This window comes from Stegostoma tigrinum, chromosome 4 (assembly GCF_030684315.1).
Source record: "Stegostoma tigrinum isolate sSteTig4 chromosome 4, sSteTig4.hap1, whole genome shotgun sequence".
Taxonomy (NCBI): domain Eukaryota; kingdom Metazoa; phylum Chordata; class Chondrichthyes; order Orectolobiformes; family Stegostomatidae; genus Stegostoma; species Stegostoma tigrinum.
Window position 1 is genome coordinate 72,599,434 of NC_081357.1, and position 24,913 is coordinate 72,624,346.

At 42.7% G+C, this 24,913-nt stretch overlaps 1 protein-coding gene across 6 annotated transcripts in view; it reads left to right on the forward strand.

Moving 5' to 3' along the window:
- The window catches only part of cd2ap (CD2-associated protein), a 222,590-nt gene that overhangs the window by 104,113 nt on the left and 93,564 nt on the right, over nucleotides 1-24,913 (forward strand). For all 6 annotated transcript variants that reach the window (XM_059645412.1, XM_048531190.2, XM_048531192.2 and 3 more), the window contains one exon: nucleotides 14,862-15,009. In XM_059645412.1, coding sequence (XP_059501395.1) covers nucleotides 14,862-15,009 — 148 coding nt within the window. The remainder of the gene's footprint in view (nucleotides 1-14,861; nucleotides 15,010-24,913) is intronic.

Genomic DNA, 24,913 nt, shown 5'->3' on the forward strand with positions numbered 1-24,913 from the left:
TCCTACTCTTGTGAATGGCTTCTTTGAGAAAAATGTACTTGCAGCAAAATACCCTCTTTCCTGAATTTCCCTTCCTTTTCTTGCTTTGATGTATTGACTTTGCCTTGAGACTTAATTAGAATGTTTGCATTGAATTTTGCATCTGATTTGATGGGTAGCTATCATGCTTCACCATTCACTTGTAGAAACTGTCAGCAGCGTGTAGAGAGTCTGTACGTCTGGAGTTGAGCAGAAATCCAGAAGTTGTTAGTGATTCCTTGCACCTCCTTGAAATGCATTGCTGAAGCCCCAGAAAGGGGAATTAAATAGATTCTTTCCTCGCGCTCTCGCTCTCTGTCAAACATGAATTGTAGGATAATCGGTGCATTTTACTCCTTGCAGCCTGTGAGAATGCTTCAGTGTGGTTGGCTGCATTACATGATCTCGCTGTTACTGGATGCCCAGAGCTTTCATTGGCATGGAGCTAACATCAGGAAAAAGAATTAAACATCAAAAATTAGTGGACCTCTTGAGAGCCACTTTCTTCACGATCAGCAGCAACACAGTCACTTCATTGCTGTGGGTGATTTGTAGGCCGTGGATAATGTTTTTATTTAAAAGGAGAGGCTTGTCATAATATTGGATGAGTCAGTCTCAACTCCTACTGGCAATAAGGTGGGCCAGGCCTGGTTGCAGTCACACCAGATTTTGTCCATACATTTTGCTTGGCGTCACTGAAAATTAATTGCATTGGAAGATCAATTTAAAGTAGGGTTACAGTTTCAAACCTCTTCATTGGTATTAAGTGGAGGTTATGCATCATGAGACCAAAAACAGAAATTGGTGGAAAAGCTGAGCAAGCCTGGCAGCATCTGTGGAGAGAAATCAGAATTTACATTTCAGGTTGAGTGACCCTACCTCAAGTTACTCAAACCAAAACATTACCTCTGATTTCTTGTCACTGATGCTGCCAGACTAGCTGAGCTTTCCCAGCAATTTCTGTTTTTGTCTCTGACTTAGAGCATCTGCAGTGGTTTTGGGTTTTTATTATGGATCACAAAACTGGCCAAGTATATTGTGGAATTCGGAGACAGTTGGAATGCATTCTTTGCTGCTGGCAGCATCATGAGGTGATCAAAAGCTCTCAATTTGATTTCTTTTTTCGGCAGGATAAATTTCACACAAGTGTTGTTTGAGCCTCTTTAATTGTAAAACCGAAGTCAATGACAATTTTGGACTGAGCTGGAAAAGCTGATATCAGTAGGAGTCTAATTCTGACTTGTGATTAACCATACAAAAGTGTGACTTTACAAGATTAGCAGAATTTAAAATAACTGCATAAGTACAAAAGCGTATCACTTTAAAGGTGGTTGGTAGCCAGCCTGTCCATTTCAGAACATTGTCTTGCATCTTTGGGCTGACAGCAGCATGGTCTAATCTGTTGATCAAGATCGTTCTGTCTTCCTCCTTGTTCCTTAGGTGATTGACTGCTAAAATGTGATGTCTATTAACCTTTGCTGGACACTACCTCTTTGCAGAGTGAGTGAGCAGTCTTCCCAAACTCTGGTTTGGACAGCACATTATCAGGCTTTTATTAGTTCAATGGTTCGTGATTTATGTTGATTGGTTTCTTAAGGCAATGATCATGTTAAAGGTGTCACTCCCTATTGTATCCTCATTGGCTCTTTGAAGTGTTTCAGTTGCATGCTCCACTCCCTCCTTGTTATAGCCATTCTTATTCTCTCACATCTTACTGGAAGATATAAGATTTAATAGAGTGCCTTGAGAGAGTTTTTTGTCTGCTTGTTTGAGATAAGACAGTGTGTTGTCGAATGTTCAGTTTTTGTACTCCTCATCCCATGTGCCTTTGTTGATTTTAATATTGATAGTTGAATCTTACTGTAAAACTATTAATTAGGTAGGTGTTCATCAGTGTGTTTTTGTCAATGAATGTAACTTAACATTTGCTAGTGTGTTTATGATACTGCTTTGAATGGAATTAATTAAATATCACAAGAAGTAACAAAGTTGCATGCAAACCTAAGGTTCATACAAATTATGAAGAATACAAAGAGTGTCTAGGTCAATTCATTAAGGTGAGCAAGATGTTAGAAGTGATATAATGCAAAAATACAGTGTGTCATATTAAGTAGTAAAAGTTAAAATAATTATGTAGTTACAAAAACTGACTGGAGCCACCTTGGTGCTTAATTATAAGCAAGTGTACATTAGTATGTTACGTAATTTGAAAGGAAGTGATTGCTTGGCTTTAAGGCTCTATAAGTTAAACAAAACTAATTGGGACGCAGGGCGGTTTGAAACCTAATTGTTTTCACTTCACGCAAAGGGCCTTTGTGTTGTTAAGGTTAGTTCACTTGAGTTTTCAGGTTCTGTAGCTTAGCACAATCAATCTTGACCGGTTTTGCAACATTTTTGCTGTAATCAAACTATAAATGTAGCAGTGGCCTCCAACATTTGTCTTGCAAAGAAACTGTAGGCCATGTGGTGTTTCTCGCTTGTCAGCTGAAGTGTCAGTCACATTCTATAGTAGTGGTCCTGTACTGATGATTGTTAACTGGATATAACATTGCATTCATTAATAAACATACTTGGATTGCTTGATCATGTGTAAGTAAGGGACAAGCTAATTGTTGAAAAAAATCCTCCAAGAATTTGTCAGTTCCACTATAGTATTTCACTGCACTATCCTACAGAATTTCAACAGCAGCGTGGCAGGTATAGCATAACTAAAGTTTCCTGGAATCAATAAATATTGAACTGACTCGTTTCTGTCACATATTCCTGTGCCTATTAACTACACGATTTTTGCACCACTCTGAAACTCAGTTCAAAATCCTGTTTTTATTCCATGGGTAGTTCAACATATCTGTCACTTTGCATTTTCCTAAACTTTTCCAGATTTCCTCAATGTTGAAGGAAATTCATGGAAGGAAATAGAATTTCTATTTTGTGTACCTGGCAGTACCCAATGAGTCAGGCTGCTTATCATTGGACGTAAAGTAAACAATCCTTCCGTTCTACCCCACCAGTGTTGTTTAACAATGCTTATCCTGGAGTTCAAAATTCCACACTGGATCATTAATCTCAATTTGTTTCTGAGGTTGAAATTAAACATTTGGTTATAGACTATTCAGGAGTATGAACCTGTGCTCACTGATAATGAGTTGAGAATATTTTATCACTTATAAAAATGATTTGGATGTGTGTGTAGGATGAATGAAGTTTTAATTTAGATAAATGTGAAGTGCTGCATTTTGGAAAGGCAAATCAGGGCAGTATTTGCGCACTTAATAGTAAGGTCCTGGGAGTGTTGCTGAACAAAGAGACCTCTAAAGGTTCATAGTTCCTTGAAAGTGGAGTCACAGGTAAATAAGGTAGTGAAGAAGGTGTTTAGGATGCTTGCCTTTATTAGTCAGTGTATTGAGTATAGGAGTTGGGAGGTTGTGTTGGCGCTGTACAGGACACTGGTTAGGCCACATGTGGAATACTGCGTTCGTCTGGTCTCCCTGATATAGGAAAAATGTTGCAAAAAAGATTTACAAGGATGTTGCCAGGATTGAAAGGTTTGAGCTATAGGGAGACACTGAATAGACTGGGGCTATTTTTCCTGGAGTTTCAGAGACTGAGGCTTGACCTTTATAGTGGTTTATAAAATTGAGGGACATACGGTGAATACCCAAGCCTTTTCCCTGTGGTGGGAAGTTGAAAACTATAGGGCATAATTTAAGGTGAGAGGAGAAAGATTTGAAAGGGTGCTAAGGGATAACTTTTTCCACGCAGGATGATGAATATATGGAATGAGCTGTCAGAGAAAGTGGTGGAGGCTGGTACAATTACACTATCTAAGAGACATCTGGAAGGGTACATGAATACGAAGAGTTTAGAGGGATATGGGCCAAATGGGACTAGATTAATTTAGGCTATCTAGTTGGCATGGTCAAATTGGACCGAACGGTCTGTTTCTGTGCTGTACTTATCTCTGACTCTTTACTTAAGTTTTCCATTGAAATGCATTGCAAGGGTAATTTAGTCTTTTTCAAAACTCCTGAAAGAATGCAACTAACCTTCACTGAGCATTTTCATTCAGAAGCACATTTTAATAAGGGTAATATTTTCTTCAGGCTTCAGTTGTGTCTCTGAACACGAATTAGAATTAAGTGAGCAGGTGTGTGTTAGAGGGTGGATTAATATTTCATTTAACAACGGAAAATTGGCAAGGATTGTTCAGCTGTTCCATTTAATAGCACGCATAAAGCTTAAATGAAACATATTAAAGATTTCTTTCTATCTATTCACGACTTGGATTTGTCATAGTTGCTGATATTATCCTCAGACAGACCAGTATTTGAAGAAAAAAGGAGTGATCATATTTTTTCCTGAGTACAGCTTTACAAGGTTGGCTCATGGCTTTACAAAAATGGCTATTTCACAACCCCGATGCACATTGGTCAACTTTATGCAATAAATGTATTGGGATTCCTTCAGTTCCATATTCTCCAAGATTAGCTTAGACCAAGGCTCCAGGCATCTCCTACCTGTGTAAGCCTGACACCACGATAGGGCATGTCAAAACAATGCTGTGCAATCATGGCTATCCTGATTGAATCACTGTTTGCTGCATGTTTTGCTAACTGATGGAAGGGCATATTGTGCTCACTTTAGGCCATGAAAAGTGCCCTTTATTCCTAGGATTATCCTGTAGGATGAAGTTATCTCAAATGTAAGAGAAATAGGTGAACACCAAAGGAGTGGATATAGACTATAAGAATCCTCAAATCAGCTCCACAATTCCATTCAGTACAGTGTGTGTGTGTGTGTGTGTGTGTGTGTGTGTGTGTGTGTGTGTGTGCGCGCGCGCGCGCGCCCCTATAACCTTTGATTCCCTTGCATGGCAGGAACTTTATTGCTGTCTTAAAGGGATTTCGTAATCTCACATCCTCCAGCTTCTGACACAGTTGCACAACACTCAAAGACAAATCTCCTCAGCTTAGCCCTAAAGATCACCTCTAAATTGAAAACGATCCTGTCTATTTCTGGACTAACCCACAAGAAGAAACATCCTTTCCACTTCCAACTTGTCAAGCCAGATCAGGATCTTACAAACTTTTAATGAAGCCATCACTTATACATTTAAACTCCAGTGGAAGTGAACCCAACCAGTCCAACTATCCTCCTAAAGCAATGAGCATATTCTAGATATCAATCTAATTAATCTTTTCTGAGCTGCTTCAAAACATTTGCATCTTTCCTTAAATTGGGAAGCTGAAACTGCACACCGTATCCAAGATATAGTCTCACCAATGCCTTTTACACCAATGCGTTTTATCCTTTTTGATCTTTTTCTAATCAACCTGTTCAGAGATGTTATCAGACACTCTGGAGAAAGTGGGACTTGATCCTGGTTCACAGGTAGGGATGTACCATCCTTTTAATGTTTATTTTGTCTTGTGTTGATGGAGAGCATCCCGTTAGCTGCCATGATTTTATGTGCAGTATGTACATACTAGGTTTCTGTGACGCCTGCATGACAGCACCTAAATCCTCTGCACTTCAGAAATCTGCAGCCATTCTCCATGTAAGCAATACTTCATTTCTTTTATATTCTTCCTGCCAAAGTGATCACATTTCCCCACATTATGCTCTATCAGATTATTTCGACACTCACTGAAACTGTTGAAGTTTGTCTCCGACCTGCTTATGTCAACTTCATAATGCATTTTTCAGTCTGTCTTGATGGTGCCTGCTAATTAGTTATTGTCTTCACAGCCCTTAGAGTCGTAGAGTTATACAAGATGGAAACGGACCCTTGAGTCCAACTTGTCCATGCTGACCAGATATCCTACTTAAATTTAGCCCCATTTGCCAGCATTTGGCCCATGTCCCTCTGAGCTCTTCCTGTTCATATACCCATCCAGAAGCCTTTTAAATGTTGTCATTGTACCAGTCTTTGCCACTTCCTGTGGCAGCTCATTCCATATATGCACCTCCCACTGTGTGGAAAGAGTTGCCCCTTAGGTCCCTTGTAACCTTTCCCCTCTCACCTTAAATCTATGCCTTCCAGCTTTGGACTTCCCCACCCCGGGGAAAAATCCTTGTCTGTTTACCCAATCCATGCCCCTCATAATTTTATAAACCTCTATAAGATCGCCCCTCAGCCTCTAACGTTCCAGGAAAAATAGCCCCAGTCTATTCAGCTTCTCCCGACAGCTCAAACCCTCCAACACTGGCAACATCCTTGTATACCTTCTCTGAGCCGTTTCAAGTTTCACAGCATCCTTACTATAGCAGGGAGACCAGAATTGAATGCAGTATTCCAAAACTCAACTAACCAATGTCCTGTACAGTTGCAACATGACCTCCCAATTTCTATCCTCAATGCACTGACCAATAAAGGCAAGCATACCATATGCCGTCTTTACTATTATATCCACCTGTGACTCTGCTTTCAAGGACATGTGAACCTGCACTTCAATGTCTCTTTGTTCAGCACCACTCCCCTGGACCTTACCATTAAGTATAGGAGTCCTGCCCTGATTTGTCTTTGCAAAATGCAGCACCTCACATTTATCTAAACTAAACTCCATCTGCCACTCCTTGGCCCGCTGGCCCATCTGATCAAGATCCCATTGTATTCTGAGGTAACCTCCTTTGCCATCCACTACCAATTTTGGTGTCACCTGCAAACCTATAAACCATACCTTCTATGTTCAAATCCAAATCATTTATATAAATAACAAAAAGCAGTGCATCCAGCATTAGTCCTTGTGGCTGGTCACCGACCTGCAGTCTGAAAAGCAACCCTCCACCACCGCCCTCATTCTTCTACCTTTTTAAGCCAGCTCTGTATCCAAATGGCTATTTCTTCCTCTATTCTGTGTGATCTAACCTTGTTAATGAGTCTATCATGAAGAACCTTGTCGAATGCCTCAATTAAGTTCACCATAGATCATGTTCACTGCTCTGTCCTCATCAACCCTGCTTTACACTTCTTCAAAGATCTCAATCAAGTTAGGGAGACATGATTTTCCGTGCACAAAGCCATGTTGACTATCCTTAATGAGTCCTTTTTGAAGTACATGTAAATCCTGTCCCTCAGGATTCCCTCCAAAAACTTACCCACCATTGATGTCAGGCACACCGGTCTGTAGTCCCCTGGCTTTTCCATATCGCCTTTCTAAAATAGTGGCACCATGTTAGCCAACCTCCAGCCTTCCAGCCCTTCACCTGTGGTTATTGCAGCAAGGAGCCCAGCAATCACTTCCCTAGCTTCCCACACAGTTCCAGGGTACACCTGATCAGTTTTAGAGATTTATCCACTTTTACACATTTTAAGACATCCAGCACTACCGCCTCTTATATGGACATTTTTCAAGATATCAGTTTATTTGTCCACGTTCTCTAACTTCTCTATCCTTCTCCACAGTAAACACTAATGCAAAATACTCATTTAGAATACCCCCATCTCCTGTGGTTCCACTCATAGGTGCCCTTGCTGATCATAAAGGGGCCCTATTTTCTCCCTCATTACCATTTTGTCCTTAACATATTTGTAGAATCCCCTTTTCAATTCTCCTCATCCCTATTTGCCAATGTTATCCAAGTCATTGATATAAACTGTTCAGAAAAAATTTGAGGCCACATCACAGACTTTTGCAGAGCTCCATTCATCACATTCTGACAATTAGACAGTCAGAAGCTAGTGATCTTGTGATGCTAGTTTGCCAAAGCACAGGAGTGGTATTCTCCACTAACAGACTGCTGCTATCAAGCCAAAAGATATTCTACCTCCAAGGCACATGGGTTATGACTTATTTGTGATTTAGCGCTAGTGTGATGCCAACAATGTAGACAGTCATTGGAATTACAGAGTTCCAGGACTATATTGAAACACATCCCTTTGAAGGCCATTTTCAGTGTGCTAACCATGCTCAACCAACCATGATTGCAAATTCAAAACATTGTGTCCAGTATTAGATGTGATTCTGCTATTGGGGAGCATTTACTAAAAGGTTGTACCTGTGTACAAAGAATTGCCTAACAAACCAGGAATGGCATGGTGGCTCAGTGGTTTAGGAGTGGCATAGTAGCTCAGTGGTTTGTACTGCTGCCTTTTATGCCAAGGACTTGGGTTCGAGTCCCTCCTTGGCTGACTGTCTGAGTGTATGAAGTTGCATGTTCTCCCCATGTCTGTGTGAATTTCCTTTGGGTGCTCTGGTTTCCTCCCACAGTCAAAAAATGTGCAGGCTAGGTGGATTGGCCATACTAAATTGGCCATAATGTTCAGGAATGTGTAGATTTGGTCAGTTGTTATATAGGAATGGGCCTGGGTGGGATGCTCTTCGGAGGGTCGGTGTGGACTTGTTAGGCCGAAGGGCCTGTTTCCAGACAGTAAGGATTCTATGAAACCAAGTAAAGATGGGAGTTGGACTCAACTCCTGATTTATTTGTGCATCCTAAAAGCATGTATTTTGTCACTCAGGACCCTGTTCTTTGTAGGTAAAAACAGTAAGCCCACAAGTTGTGCCATTTTTGCTGAGGAAACGGCTGTGGAGAGTGATAAATTCTCCTATATTCCCACGGTAATCCCCAAACCAATCAGAAATGTCTTGGTTTCATTTCAATCATTTACATCAGATTCCGTTCCTGCTGTGTTGGTGTGCCAAACATAGCTCAACCAATCAGCTCCTCTGATGCTGTATAAATTGATCTTTAATTATTAACTTGTTTCATAGTTCATATTTGTGATGATACTATGGCTTTAAGAGGTATGTTTTGTCCTAGTTCTTTTTATGAAGAAAGGTTGAGGTAGAGGTGTCAACTGATCTACTCAGAGCCAATAAAGTCAACACTGTGAGGACTTTTAAAAAAAATATTGGAACAATAGATGCAGCCTGAATGGGTGGGGTCAAGCTCCCACAGAACCAGGGTTTGTAGTTTTAGTTTCTCAGTGGCAGTTTGCTGCAGTACATTTCTTCCTGCTACTCTTTCTGAATTTTCTCTTGATGTTTTGCCTCCCGACTGTAGAATTGCATGTGAAACAATCTATTTTACTGATTTTGCCTTTGACAGGACTGTGTTTGTGGGATGTTACTATATTGGAACAGTAACTGTTTAAGTGTTAAATAATCCTGTTATTCTGTTAAGTTTTCCGATGGAGTTAAGTTATTCTAATTTCTTAACTCTGTAGTTAAAATACAACAAAAGAGAATTAATAAAGTTTGTTTTGCTCCAAGCCTGGTAGTTTGACTAATCGAGTAACATCTAGAATGCCAAGCCTGGCATTACCTTTAAAATAAGAAAAATTTAGTGTCCTTTTAATATATTTTGAAGGGGTTTGCTATGGTCCATTTCAGACTGATAAGCACAAGGCACATATCATTGACTTCATGTCTCTTTACAGAGAGATCCAGGTGTATATTTGTACATGGGTCACTGAATTTTTATAAACAGTTGGAATCAAAATTCTTCTCCCTCTATTTTCTTCTTCCTCTTGGGACAGGGATCTTTGAAGCGCTTTCTCCTGTTCTATCCTTGGTGGGATGAGATGAAAGATTAAATCTTTGATGTGTGGCTCAATGCCATTTGAAATGATGCCTTTACTTTGAGGAGTACCGGCCATAAAGTTTCCGAATCATTAATAAATCAATGGCTTGCAGTTTTAAAAAAAAGACATCCATATGCTACAGGAAAATAATTAGTCTAAGCATACACAACTGTGTGATAGCCACGTCACTGCTCCTTCCTCGTGTCACAGTCAGCATTGTTGGCAGACCTGAATCTGTATCCTTGTGCTCTATAGCTTAAATTATGGCTTTTTAAGTAACAGTCTGGCTTCCAAAAGACAAAAATCTATAATCCACTGCTTATTTATTCATTTATTTAAGCTGGTTAAGTGGGGGATATTGTACTTCATTTGAAATACTGGTGACAGATGGATAAGATACTGAAAAGGTCAATGAATAGATGAGAAACCTGTAAAAGTATAAGATAACAGCCGAATGAAAGATAAGGGAAACTTCCAACAGGAAACAAGCTTGGCTCTTGGCTGGCTGCAGTAGTGATTGGCAGAAATGTGTTTTTTTTGCTTGAGGTTGGAAATGACATATTTTTGCTTTTAAATTCTAATAACTAATTTATGTTAGGTCGAAGCACCAGGTCTGGATGGATTGCATCTGCACATTTTTGAAGAATTTCTGGGAGGGTTGACAGAAGCACCAAGACTGAAATGTAACCTTTGATAGTAGAAAGATGTAATACCAGAAGAATAGTAGGTATAGTTAACTACCTGTATTTAAAAGATGAGGATCAGGCGGTCAGCCAGCTTAATACTGTTTGTCAGAAAAATAGTGAAATCCCTACTAAAGAAGAAAATAAGAAAAAAAAATCAAGAAATAAATATATAGTGAAGTATATTTGGGTTAGAATTTCAAAAATGAAATTTTACCTGACAAACCTTGGTGAATTGCTTGAAGCAGCAACTGAGACTAGACAATGTGGTAAAGTAAATATAACTTAAATAGCATTTCCAAAGATATTTGGTACAGTGTCAAATAGTAGACCAATGAATAAGATCAGAGCTCTGAGCGAGAGAGCAATGATTATAGAATCTCTGCAGTGCAGAAAGAGTCCATTTGGTACATCAATTCTGCACTGACCTGCCAAAGAGCATTCCACACAGACCCAACCCACTATCCTATCCCTGTAATCCTGCACTTCCTATGGCTAACCCACCTAACCTCCACATCCCTAGAAATTGTGGGGCAGTTTAGCATGGCTAATCCACTTAACCTGTATATCTTTGGACAGTGGGTGTCTACCGGAGCAGCCAGAGGAAACCATGCAGACACAGGGAGAACTCCACACAGTCACTCGAAGGTGGAATTGAACCCATATCCTTGGCGCTGTGAGGCCACAGTGCTGACCATTGAGCCACCATGCAGCCCCCTGGTGAATAAAGATTTGACAGAAGGTGAAAAGTGGGTTCTTACAACCACATGTTCGCAATTTGCATTGATTCAAATTTTGCAATCAAATGTAGTTCAATTTAACTAAGGGCAGCAATTTGGGAGGGATCAACACAATTGGGGAAGACTACAATTAGTTCTGGGAAGCAATTATTAAACTTAGAAAATGGGCCCACACTAGACAGATTAATTACAATGTAGATAAGTGTGAGATATTTCCTCAAATGCTTTGATCAGGTCTGGGAAACCTATTTTGATCTTGATTGGACCAAAACAAATCACACTTTTCTCTTTTTCAAGCATTTCTTGTGAGATTGTCTGTCTGATTTTCTCATCTTGTTAGCTGCAATAGGCCAGTGAGCCAAGCAGCCAGCAGTATCAACTCGTGCCCTTCTTTTGTGACAATTCCTGCTGTATTTCAGGATTTAAAGCTCTTGAAACTCCTTTCAGAGTCCTGCATGAAAGTAACAGGTGAGTAGTGAATGGTTGAGTTGGCAGGTGGATGAGGGTTAGGGGAGTATCAAAGTTAACAAAAGCTTGGAGTAGTTTGGTGGATTCATGTCGGGTGGGGTGTTGGGCAGAATGATGGGAGTTGTTGGTACGCACTTAATTACTAAAGTGATCATGGGATGGAAATGGGCTGCGGCGAGGAGTCAGGCTAGGTTGCATTAGGGGCTATGGTTGGATCTGTGGAATGTCGAAGATGTTATTTTAATGTGGTTGAGTCCGGAGAAAGTAGCTATCAGGTCTCTTTGGGCAGTTGGGAGGAGTGGGCAGTAGTTGATGTCCAAGAGAGCTGGAGGAGAGTTTATTCGAGAGCAGCGTTAGGGGAACTTGAGTCACATTTGGTGGGTTTAGTATAAGGCCAAGGGGATTTGTCTAAGATGGGGTGTGGGTGCATTTGGCTGTCTGTAATTCTTCCTACTCCTAGATAACTAGACCATTCAGAATTCTCTGAGGTGGGGACATTATCAGCAGCATCCAGACATTGACTGATTTCCTATCAGATGTTTCCACTTCCAAAGCAATTCCCAGGGTGTCAGATGCAGTCGTTCCGATGCACAACTCCTGTTTATGCTGTGCAACAACTATCATCTTCAGTAAAGATGTGGTCCAGTATTTTTTGATTAGAAAAGTATAATTATTACACGGCACGTGGAAAATAAGAATCTAAATGGTTGCAGAGCAAAAGGAACTGGTTGTCCAGACATACAAATTATTCTTAGGAGCAATACAGGTTTATTATGCTATTTTATAAAAGCAAACAGATTTATTTTCAGTAATTTATTTCTTTTCAATAAAATTGAGAAATGGAGAGCTTATTATAAACATGTTTTGAAATGTGTTCAGACCACTCGGAGTACTGTGCACAATTTCGGTTGCTGTAATGCATAAAGGATATATTGTGGTGAGAGTGCAAGAACTGGTGATACTAGGAATGTGAAGGTACATCTACTGGGAGACATCGAACAGGCTGGACCTTCAACACTGAAGGCAGAAATGTGACCAAATGGAGATTTTTAAAATTACAATTGTGGGAGAGTAGGCACAGAGTAGTTTTTGACTTGGGATGAGATAGAAATAAAGAAATTGAAAATAGCTTCTTTCCTTGGAAGGTTTTGGGAATGTGGAACACACTGTACCAAAATTAGAGGCTCAGGCGAAGAGTAAAACCATTTAATGGGAGACTTGGTAATTGTGAGAAAGGAACAGTGGGTTATTCTGATGATGAGGTAAGGACAGATGGAGGGAGAAAAAATCTTGGGGTGGAGCATCACATTGATTGTAGACTGGTTAGATCAAACAGTCTAAGTGCTTCATCTCCCACATAATTATTTCTATATGTAGAACCTGTAATTAGAAAATAGCCAAGCTGTGTTACAAACCAGAATAAGTTAAAGAAGGAGCTGTGACAGGATGTGACTAAAATCATGGCCCTGAAAAGTTTTGAAGTAGATTTTAAAGGAAAGGAGGAATTCCATTGTGTAGGGCCGAAACAGCTGAATGCACACCCACTAATGTGGCTTGAAAAGCATTGGGAAATGCTGAGATAATAAAATGAGAGGCTGTTTGAACACAGCAGGCCCAGCAGCATCTCGGGAGCACAAAAGCTGACGTTTCGGGCCTAGACCCTTCATCAGAGAGGGGGATGGGGTGAGGGTTCTGGAATAAATAGGGAGAGAGGGGGAGGCGGACCGAAGATGGAGAGAAAAGAAGATAGGTGGAGAGGAGTGTGTAGGTGGGGAGGTAGGGAGGGGATAGGTCAGTCCAGGGAAGACGGACAGGTGAAGGAGGTGGGATGAGGTTAGTAGGTAGGAGATGGAGGTGCGGCTTGGGGTGGGAGGAAGGGATGGGTGAGAGGAAGAACAGGTTAGGGAGGCAGAGACTGGTTGGACTGGTTTTGAGATGCAATGGGTGGAGGGGAAGAGCTGGGCTGGTTGTGTGGTGCAGTGGCGGGAGGGGACGAGCTGGGCTGGTTGTGTGGTGCAGTGGGGGGAGGGGACGAACTGGGCTGGTTTTGGGATGCAGTGGGGGAAGGGGAGATTTTGAAGCTGGTGAAGTCCACATTGATGCCATTGGGCTGCAGGGTTCCCAAGTGGAATATGAGTTGCTGTTCCTGCAACCTTCGGGTGGCATCATTGTGGCACTGCAGGAGGCCCATGATGGACATGCCATCTAAAAAATGGGAGGGGGAGTGGAAATGGTTTGCGACTGGGAGGTGCAGTTGTTTATTGTGAACCGAGTGGAGGTGTTCTGCAAAGCGGTCCCCAAGCCTCCGCTTGGTTTCCCCAATGTAGAGGAAGCCACAATGTGTACAATGGATGATCGCAGAATTTGACAGATGCTGATTTTTTTTTTCGTTGTTTTATTTTTGGAGAGTTATTAGGCTGAAAATGTTTCTTAGGGAAAAAAATCAAGGTCCAGTAGAATTATAAACAGCTGGTGCAGCGGGCATGGGTCTTCCTGTAGGTTGGCAAGCCTGTCTCGGTGTGGTAGATTTTTGGATGAGCGCAGATTTACGGAGATTGAAGGTCTGAAGTTGGAAAGACAGCAGAGGAATCGCCCTGGTGGTGACTGGCATGCATCAAAATTTTTAACATCTGTATAGATTATAAGGATTTTATGGCTCACTACTCCATGCAAGTCTCCGTTTTTGCATGCAGAAGATGATGTTCAGCAGATATTCTTGAAAAGCAATATCCTGGGATGGCAATTTTGCATTTTGATTCTGTTTAAAGCAGAACTGGCCGAACTCGTGTCATTTCATGTGATTGTAGATGAAACAAAATGTTGCATTTATGAACACACTTGTACATCATCTATTTTTTCAAACTTGCGTATAATTCTACAGTAATATCATCTTGAGGAATAGATGAACACATCATTCAATATCTTTGCTGAGAAAGTGCTGCAGTATGGCAGTATTTAAAGTTTGTCGCATTTTTGTATTCTTAATGCAAAATCCCCTATGTCGGATCATACAATATTACAGTTCAGAAGGAAGCCATTTGGCCCATTGTCTACTGGTTCCTGAAAGAGCTGCCCAGCTGATTCAAGACTTCAACCCTATCTCTGCAGACATTTCATTACTTTCAGAGATGTATCCAGCTCTCGTTTGAAACCTCCTATGGAATCTGCTTGCACCACTCTCCCAGACAAAGCTTATTCCAAATCCTAACAACACAGTACAGGAGTTTACCTCCCCTCTCTCGCTAACTCTCTTGCTGACAATTTGAAATTGTGACCCCCTAGTTACTGGCACAGAAACTAGTGGAAACAGAATATCCTTTTTTTTAAACCCTGTTAAAATTTGTGCATCATTTTGAACACTCCTCTTAATTTTCTCTTCTCCTAGAAACAGATGATTTCTTTATGCCTTAAACATTTTTCTTGCAGGAAGTGAAAAAGGATACAGAAGCAAAAGAGGAAAGCCCTGTGATTAAACGAGAAAAATCTGGAAATGTTGCCAATCTTGTACAGCGCATGAGCCATTTTGGATTCCCAATCGCTGGGTTACCACCTCAACCAAAGTCTCTCAGAAGAAGTAAGTTATAGCACTTCAATTACTGATTCTAATTTACCATAGTAAAGTACTTCATAGAAATGAAGTGATTGTTACACCTTGGAATACGCTTTGGCATACCCAATGCACTTCAGAACAGTAATATAATGAACTTAGGAAATCGGAGCAGGAGCAACCATTTGGCCGCTCTGACATGCCCTGCCTTTCAAGAAGAACATGGCCAATCTACCTTAGGTTTCAGATTCTCTTTTATGCCAGCTCATCATAGCTCTAAACTTCCTGGTGCTTCAAAATTCCATCCTCTTCCTGTTCAGATACTTGCGGTGATCAAGCCTCCACAATTTCTGGGGTAGAAAATCTCTTTGCATCTTAGTTTTAAATGACTGCACCCTACTTTTGGGATTCCCTACAAGTGGAAAGAGTGTCTCAACATTACTCTGTCAAACTCCCACAGTATCTTGGATGCTTCAATAAGATCACATTTCATTCTTCTAAACTCTCATGAATAAAGGCCTTATCAGGTTAACCATCCTTGAGTATTCAACCCCTTCATCCCAGTAATCAGCCTAAGTGAATCTTATGAACAACCTCCAATGCAATATCCTTTGTTAAATATGGGAACCAAAACTCTACACAGTACCATGGATATGGTCTCTCAACAAAACTGTGTAGGGTTGTGCCAAGACTTCCAAGCATTGAGCATGTGATTTCCTTAATAAATGAAAGCAGATGCCTGAAACAAATCTCAGGATTTAGGAAAGCTTGACCCGGTTTGGCAGTTCCTGCCCAGAGAAACAAAGTTCGTATTTAATCTTGAATATGATTCTACTTTAGTTTCAACCTATTTGACATGAATATATCGACTTTATTAACAATGCTTTTACATATTTTGTACAATGTTCACAGCCATTTTTTATAGAATATAGACAATGTGACAAACAGTTTACATTTGTTCTCATGTGGCTTCATGTTTAATGGATTTTGCAAAAAAAATCCTCTTTCAAGCATGTCCCAACTCATGCTACCTCTAACAGATGGTGAGTCTGAATCAATTTTGGGAAAGGATATTGTTGGCATAATGTACCAGCAGCAGAAATTATTTTACATGTGGCCATATTGCTGCCATTTGTATTCCACTCATGTAAACCATCACCTGAAATTGACCTGAGTGACTAGAAGCAATGATCAAGATTGTACTTTTTACTTGAAGCAAGTCAGTATGAGTACCTATTTGTGGAAGATTTTGTTTCATTTTCCAGTGAAGTTTTCATCCATTTCAGTCATATGGTAAATAATGAAAGTGAAGTCCTTGACTGCTCTTCCATTAGAGAGAGGTGTCACCATGTATCAGGAGAGGGGAAAAGATTGAAGAGAAGAAAGCTTTGTAGTAACCTCAGCTGGTGTAGGAATCAAACCCACGCTGGAGGCATTAGTCTGCCTTGCAAACCAGCCATCCAGCCAACTAGCAAACAGACTAACCGAAAGTCAAATTTTTAGCTCACCACTGTAAAATTATCACCATCTTTTATCTTAACCCAATGGAAAAAAAATAATTTGGTCGTTTGAAAATCTGAGGGCTCGTTGACATTTCAGTTTATCCATTCTGGGTGAGAGCAGGGGCTGTAGAGAACAGATGTTTTGCTCAGTCACCATTATAAACTGTAATTTATTCCAGCTTTGTATATTAAGTCACTCTTACTGACTTTAGAAGTCCAGGATGTAGAGAAACTATTAACAGCTAGCAAAGACTTAAAAAAAAATGCAATAAATAATTTTATTTTCAGACTTAATTTGCTCTGTCTTAAATTTTAATTGTGGCTTTACTAATCACGGTATCTCAGAATTGCTACAGTAGACAAGACGGTCATTCAGCTCATCTTGTTTGCACTGGCACTTCAAGCACACATCATCACCCAGTGGCAACTTCCTGAGTTTTTTCTTCCCTCCCATATCCTTGCCCACTATTTCTATTCAAATAATCTTTCAATGCTGTCTTGAATGCCTCAGAACCTATTCCCACCACAAGTCCAGGCAGCATATTCCATACTCTAACTACTAGCTGAGCGATCAAGTCTTTTTTCTCAGATTACCATTGCGTCTTTTGCACATCATTTTAAATCTGTGCCCCCTCGGTCTCGTTTCTTTAATGAGTACCCTGCCTCCACATGTACTCCATTCAGCCCACTCAGTTTTAATCTCTTCTCAGCCGCCTTTCCAAGGAGAATGATTCCAACTTCTTCAATCTGTCCTGAAAACTGAAGATTCTTATACCTGGAAATATTCTTGTAAATTGCTCCAGTATGCTGTCTGATGCATTCACATCTTTCCTATGATGTGGTGCCCACAAATGGATACAGTACTGCAGCTGAGATCTAACTAATGTCTTAGACAAGTTCAACATCACCTCCTTGCTCTTGTATTCCATGACCCTATTAATAAGACCCAGCACACCAGTAGGGTCCATGATTTCCCACATGTCACAAGTCGCACATGCTACTTGACCGACCTGAGGTGCCATGTACCCAACTTGTTTAATCAATCTTACCAAATTGTTAATTTCTTAGTCTTACAGTTGTCATCCTTTTCACTAACTTTAATTTCCTCCCTGATCGTACGTTGGCTACTTTTTATACTAAGATATCATTTCAGTTCAGACTTTCATTGTACTTTTGTCTAATTTACAGCTATTTGGGGACAGTCCCTAATGGCACTTCCTTGCCAGTGAATGACCTCAGATTTTCTCTGTCACTCCAATTTTTTTCCACCTCACCATGCTGGAGTTGCAAGCAGTTGAACGATGAGTTCGCTCAAGGTGGAATCCATTTATGTTATACCTCCTGACCCCAGGCTGTTCTAAATATTTCAGGGCTGGTTGAGTCACTGTTGTGACTCAGGGAAATGTGACCGCTAGTTTGCATAAATGACTTGTATTCAGTAGGGATAGGTATCAGACAATCTGTTTTAGTGGTGTAGATTCAGAAAAAAAGTTAGCTCAGGGAATTCCCACGGCTTTATCAAACAATAGCATGGAACCCTTAACATGGCAGATAGTGTCTTGTTTTCATGTGTCATTTGAAAAGTGTCAGTTCCAATAGTACTGTCTTCCCTCCATATTATATTAAAGTGTTGAACTGAGTTTTGGTGTGTGATGATATAATAGTATTATTGATTCATATGAAGAAAACTTATATATTTGTATATAATTCTCTCTGGAAAGTAGAGTATAGTTCCTTTGGAACAATAAGGGCATGCGTGTTCTTCTAGACCTATTATAACATAGTGTTTTCTTAAAATCTCATCCTTCAGGCTGTTTATACTGTCTTTAGGAACCTAAGACACAGACATTTATTTTTGTGTCAGTATTTGCATGTTGTCCCTTATACAGTAAAATTTGAAAATCCATGCTGTGTCGCAAGTACAATGTTACCTCATTTTAGTAAATTGCCCTTTGTCTTCATTGCTGCATGAATTATTGAGGAAATAAAGACCCAAGGAGGAATTCATACTTCTCAGCATAAGTCTTCTTTCTAGGTCATAAATATCATCTTTGTCCCTTCTCATGCCCTTTGCTACCTCTAATGCTGTTGGCCAGTTGCATATTTAACTTTTTTTCTCTATTTCATTTGTGAAACTTTCTGGTTTGACTTGTGCTTGAATTATTTGATGTGATACTGTCTTGAGCATACAGGCACATCCTTTGTGCCTTGGTTTTCTGCCTTTCCCTCAGTTTTTTTACATGCTATGAGTTTGTATAATATCTTGAAGTATGGGGTCAATTTTCTGATGAATGCTCATGATACTGAGGTCTGTTAGGATTATTTTGCATTTAACTACAATGACTCCTGGTTATCATTACTGAGACCAGGAACTAAAACTTTTTTCCAGGTTAACGCAAGAAGCGTGAAACCATTTTCTCTGACCCCTGTAAGCTCCAACACTCCTCCATCTATTATCCTATCTGTTTCTTCAAGATAAGCCTGGCATGTGAAACTTTGGTGAAGTGCATGATTGCGTATCTTCTGGCACATCACATATCGATAAGGTTGTTACTTTGCCTTAGATTGCTCACCTCTTATTACCTCCTGTTTCCTCCTCTTTTTTTCTGTCCTGTTGAAATCTTTGTGCTCATCTTCTATACCAGGCTGGACAGTAAGATTTCCCAGTTGATTCCTCCATTTGTACCATCCATAAGATGAAGTAACACTAAGGCACGTATGCTGATTAGTAGCATCATTGTGAAATCATCAGTGTGCAGAAGGACCTGAGTGTCATTGTGTATGAATCACAAAAAGTTGGTTTAAGATAGTGAATGTAATATTGTCCTTCTTTGCTTGAAGGATGGAGTGTAAAAACAGGCAGCTGTCTAGGGTTAGTAAGAACTGCAGATGCTGGAGTCAGAGGCCAGGAAGCATTCGAGGAGTTGAGTATTCTGAAGAAGGGTCCTGACCTGAAACATCAACTTCCCTGCTCCTCTGATGTCTGGCCTGCTGTGTTCTTCCAGTTCCACATTGTTATCAGCTGTATAAGGTGCTGGTGAGGCCACTCCTGGAGTACAGTATACAGTTTTGGTCTCCTTACATGAGAAAGGATATAATCACACTGGACGGGGTGCAAGGAAGTTCACTGGGTTGGCTTATGAGGAGAGATTGAATAGACTGAGACTGTACTCATTGGAATTTATTGGAATGACAGGGGAATCTTACAGAAACATATGAAATTATGAAAGGAATGGATAAAATAGAAGCAGGGAGGTTGTTTCAACTGGCAAGTGAAACTAGAATTAGGAGGCATAGCCTCGAAATAAGGGGGAAAGTTTTAGGACTAAGCTGAGGAGGAACTATTTCTTCTAAAGAGTTGTGGATCGCTGGAATTTCCTGCCCGGTGAAACATTTGAGGCTACCTGGTTGAGTGTTAGATTTTTGAACAGTAAAGGAATCGAGGGTTATGGTGAGTGGGCAGGTAATTGGAGCTGAGTCCACGAGAAAGATCGATCCATGATCTTATTGAATGGTGGAGCAGGCTGGAGGTGCCAGATGGCCTACTTGAGCTCCTGTGTCTTGTGTTCATGTTCTAAGAATCCTGCCTATTCATATCAACATAATAAAATGTGAGGCTGGACGAACACAGCAGGCCAAGCAGCATCTCAGGAGCACAAAAGCTGACGTTTCAGGCCTAGACCCTTCTTCAGAGAGGGGGATGGGGGGAGGGTTCTGGAATGAATAGGGAGAGAGGGGGAGGCGGACCGAAGATGGAGAGTAAAGAAGATAGGTGGAGAGAGTGTAGGTGGGGAGGTAGGGAGGGGATAGGTCAGTCCAGGGAAGACGGACAGGTCAAGGAGGTAGGATGAGGTTAGTAGGTAGCGGGGGGTGCGGCTTGGGGTGGGAGGAAGGGATGGGTGAGAGGAAGAACCGGTTAGGGAGGCAGAGACAGGTTGGACTGGTTTTGGGATGCAGTGGGTGGGGGGGGAAGAGCTGGGCTGGTTGTGTGGTGCAGTGGGGGGAGGGGACGAACTGGGCTGGTTGAGGGATGCAGTAGGGGAAGGGGAGATTTTGAAACTGGTGAAGTCCACATTGATACCATATGGCTGCAGGGTTCCCAGGCGGAATATGAGTTGCTGTTCCTGCAACCTTTGGGTGGCATCATTGTGGCAGTGCAGGAGGCCCATGATGGACATGTCATCTAGAGAATGGGAGGGGGAGTGGAAATGGTTTGCGACTGGGAGGTGCAGTTGTTTTTTGCGAACTGAGCGGAGGTGTTCTGCAAAGCGGTCCCCAAGCCTCCGCTTGGTTTCCCCAATGTAGAGGAAGTCGCACCGGGTACAGTGGATGCAGTATACCACATTGGCAGATGTGCAGGTGAACCTCTGCTTGATGTGGAATGTCATCTTGGGGCCTGGGATGGGGGTGAGGGAGGAGGTGTGGGGACAAGTGTAGCATTTCCTGCGGTTGCAGGGGAAGGTGCCGGGTGTGGTGGGGTTGGAGGGCAGTGTGGAGCGAACAAGGGAGTCACGGAGAGAGTGGTCTCTCCGGAAAGCAGACAGGGGAGGGGATGGAAAAATGTCTTGGGTGGTGGGGTCGGATTGTAAATGGCGGAAGTGTCGGAGGATAATGCGTTGTATCCGGAGGTTGGTAGGGTGGTGTGTGAGAACGAGGGGGATCCTCTTGGGGCGGTTGTGGCGGGGGCGGGGTGTGAGGGATGTGTCGCGGGAAATGCGGGAGACGCGGTCAAGGGCGTTCTCGATCACCGTGGGGGGAAAGTTGCGGTCCTTAAAGAACTTGGACATCTGGGATGTGCGGGAGTGGAATGCCTTGTCGTGGGAGCAGATGCGGCGGAGGCGGAGGAATTGGGAATAGGGGATGGAATTTTTGCAGGAGGGTGGGTGGGAGGAGGTGTATTCTAGGTAGCTGTGGGAGTCGGTGGGCTTGAAATGGACATCAGTTACAAGCTGGTTGCCTGAGATGGAGACTGAGAGGTCCAGGAAGGTGAGGGATGTGCTGGAGATGGCCCAGGTGAACTGAAGGTTGGGGTGGAAGGTGTTGGTGAAGTGGATGAACTGTTCGAGCTCCTCTGGGGAGCAAGAGGCGGCGCCGATACAGTCATCAATGTACCGGAGGAAGAGGTGGGGCTTGGGGCCTGTGTAGGTGCGGAAGAGGGACTGTTCCACGTAACCTACAAAGAGGCAGGCATAGCTGGGGCCCATGCGGGTGCCCATGGCCACCCCCTTAGTCTGTAGGAAGTGGGAGGAGTCAAAAGAGAAGTTGTTGAGTGTGAGGACGAGTTCAGCTAGGCGGATGAGAGTGTCGGTGGAGGGGGACTGGTCGGGCCTGCGGGACAGGAAGAAGCGGAGGGCCTTGAGGCCATCTCCATGCGGAATGCAGGTGTACAGGGACTGGACGTCCATGGTGAATATGAGGTGTTGGGGGCCAGGGAATTGGAAGTCCTGGAGGAGGTGGAGGGCGTGGGTGGTGTCACGGACGTAGGTGGGGAGTTCCTGGACCAAAGGGGAGAAAATGGAGTCCAGATAGGTGGAGATGAGTTCGGTGGGGCAGGAGCAGGCTGAGACGATGGGTCGACCAGTCCCCCTCCACCGACACACTCATCCGCCTAGCTGAACTCGTCCTCACACTCAACAACTTCTCTTTTGACTCCTCCCACTTCCTACAGACTAAGGGGGTGGCCATGGGCACCCGCATGGGCCCCAGCTATGCCTGCCTCTTTGTAGGTTACGTGGAACAGTCCCTCTTCCGCACCTACACAGGCCCCAAACCCCACCTCTTCCTCCGGTACATTGATGACTGTATCGGCGCCGCCTCTTGCTCCCCAGAGGAGCTCGAACAGTTCATCCACTTCACCAACACCTTCCACCCCAACCTTCAGTTCACCTGGGCCATCTCCAGCACATCCCTCACCTTCCTGGACCTCTCAGTCTCCATCTCAGGCAACCAGCTTGTAACTGATGTCCATTTCAAGCCCACCGACTCCCACAGCTACCTAGAATACACCTCCTCCCACCCACCCTCCTGCAAAAATTCCATCCCCTATTCCCAATTCCTCCGCCTCCGCCGCATCTGCTCCCACGACAAGACATTCCACTCCCGCACATCCCAGATGTCCAAGTTCTTTAAGGACCGCAACTTTCCCCCCACGGTGATCGAGAACGCCCTTGACCGCGTCTCCCGCATTTCCCGCGACACATCCCTCACACCCCGCCCCCGCCACAACCGCCCCAAGAGGATCCCCCTCGTTCTCACACACCACCCTACCAACCTCCGGATACAACGCATTATCCTCCGACACTTCCGCCATTTACAATCCGACCCCACCACCCAAGACATTTTTCCATCCCCTCCCCTGTCTGCTTTCCGGAGAGACCACTCTCTCCGTGACTCCCTTGTTCGCTCCACACTGCCCTCCAACCCCACCACACCCGGCACCTTCCCCTGCAACCGCAGGAAATGCTACACTTGTCCCCACACCTCCTCCCTCACCCCCATCCCAGGCCCCAAATGACATTCCACATCAAGCAGAGGTTCACCTGCACATCTGCCAATGTGGTATACTGCATCCACTGTACCCGGTGCGACTTCCTCTACATTGGGGAAACCAAGCGGAGGCTTGGGGACCGCTTTGCAGAACACCTCCGCTCAGTTCGCAAAAAACAACTGCACCTCCCAGTCGCAAACCATTTCCACTCCCCCTCCCATTCTCTTGATGACATGTCCATCATGGGCCTCCTGCACTGCCACAATGATGCCACCCGAAGGTTGCAGGAACAGCAACTCATATTCCGCCTGGGAACCCTGCAGCCATATGGTATCAATGTGGACTTCACCAGTTTCAAAATCTCCCCTTCCCCTACTGCATCCCTCAACCAGCCCAGTTCGTCCCCTCCCCCCACTGCACCACACAACCAGCCCAGCTCTTCCCCCCTACCCACTGCATCCCAAAACCAGTCCAACCTGTCTCTGCCTCCCTAACCGGTTCTTCCTCTCACCCATCCCTTCCTCCCACCCCAAGCCGCACCCCCCGCTACCTACTAACCTCATCCCACCTCCTTGACCTGTCCGTCTTCCCTGGACTGACCTATCCCCTCCCTACCTCCCCACCTACACTCTCTCCACCTATCTTCTTTACTCTCCATCTTCGGTCCGCCTCCCCCTCTCTCCCTATTTATTCCAGAACCCTCCCCCCATCCCCCTCTCTGATGAAGGGTCTAGGCCCGAAACGTCAGCTTTTGTGCTCCTGAGATGCTGCTTGGCCTGCTGTGTTCGTCCAGCCTCACATTTTATTATCTTGGAATCTCCAGCATCTGCAGTTCCCATTATCTCTGATACTATTCATATCAACACATCTCTTTCAATTCCTTCCATGATCTGGTCTTACCCAACCTCCACAATGTTTACTAATCCCATAATCTTGTGTGCACGCTGCCGGTGATAGCAGCTTCCTCAGTCGTTATATTTAACTAATTATACTCTGCAAGGATGTTGTTTGGTCTTGAAATGGAAGCAGCAGACAGCGGATGTATGTCTCACCAAAAAGTGAAATGCTTTAGCCATGATTGTTGAATGAAGCTTATGAGCATTTTAATTAAAGATCAAAGTCAGTTCACTTAAATTTCTGTATGAAGTTACCAATGAGGCTGTATTGTGTCTAATTGGAGAAAATGGATATCATGAGAAGAATCATTAGATTGTGGAATGCAAACTATATTTTGTAATCTGAATATTTTGTGATCACTGGTTGTAAATTAGTTAATTGCTTGTGTAGCAGTAAATCAGGTCAGTGTAATATCTCAGTTTGTACTTCTTTACAAACTGTTGATTGCAGTACGACTGCACTGTGGTCCTGAAATTATCATATGCTGTGAGTTCCTGAAATATTCTGACTGTAGTCACATATCTCTTTGATTTTTATCGGGCAATTGTCAGTGTTTTGGGTGCTTTCTAATGATGTTATTGGATGTTAAGTATGTGATGAGACCCACATTAAATATGTGATTAGATAAGTATGTGAGTTGGCTTGGGTTCAAGTCCCCCTGATCTAGAGGTTTATAATAACATGTCTGAAAAGGTTCTTTAGGAAAAATCTAAATGTGTGATTAGTATGCCATTGGGTTGCTGAAGAATGCTAACCTAGTGGGGTGTAGATATTGCAATTTTAAATTGTTGACATTGATTTGTAATGTTCCATCTTGAATATATCTGATTTAAATCGCCAATGACTTTAGGTAATCAATCAATTCCAACTTCTTGGATTGTTTTGACAAAGCGAGACTAGGCCAGAATTTGTTTCACTTCAGTGTGTACATGCGCAATAGATTGAGCCTGGAATAGATTTAAACAAAATGACTGTTATTTGAGGCCATCTAACGTCATGTGTGAATGACATATTTTGAATGTGAGTTTGCTCGCTGAGCTGGAAG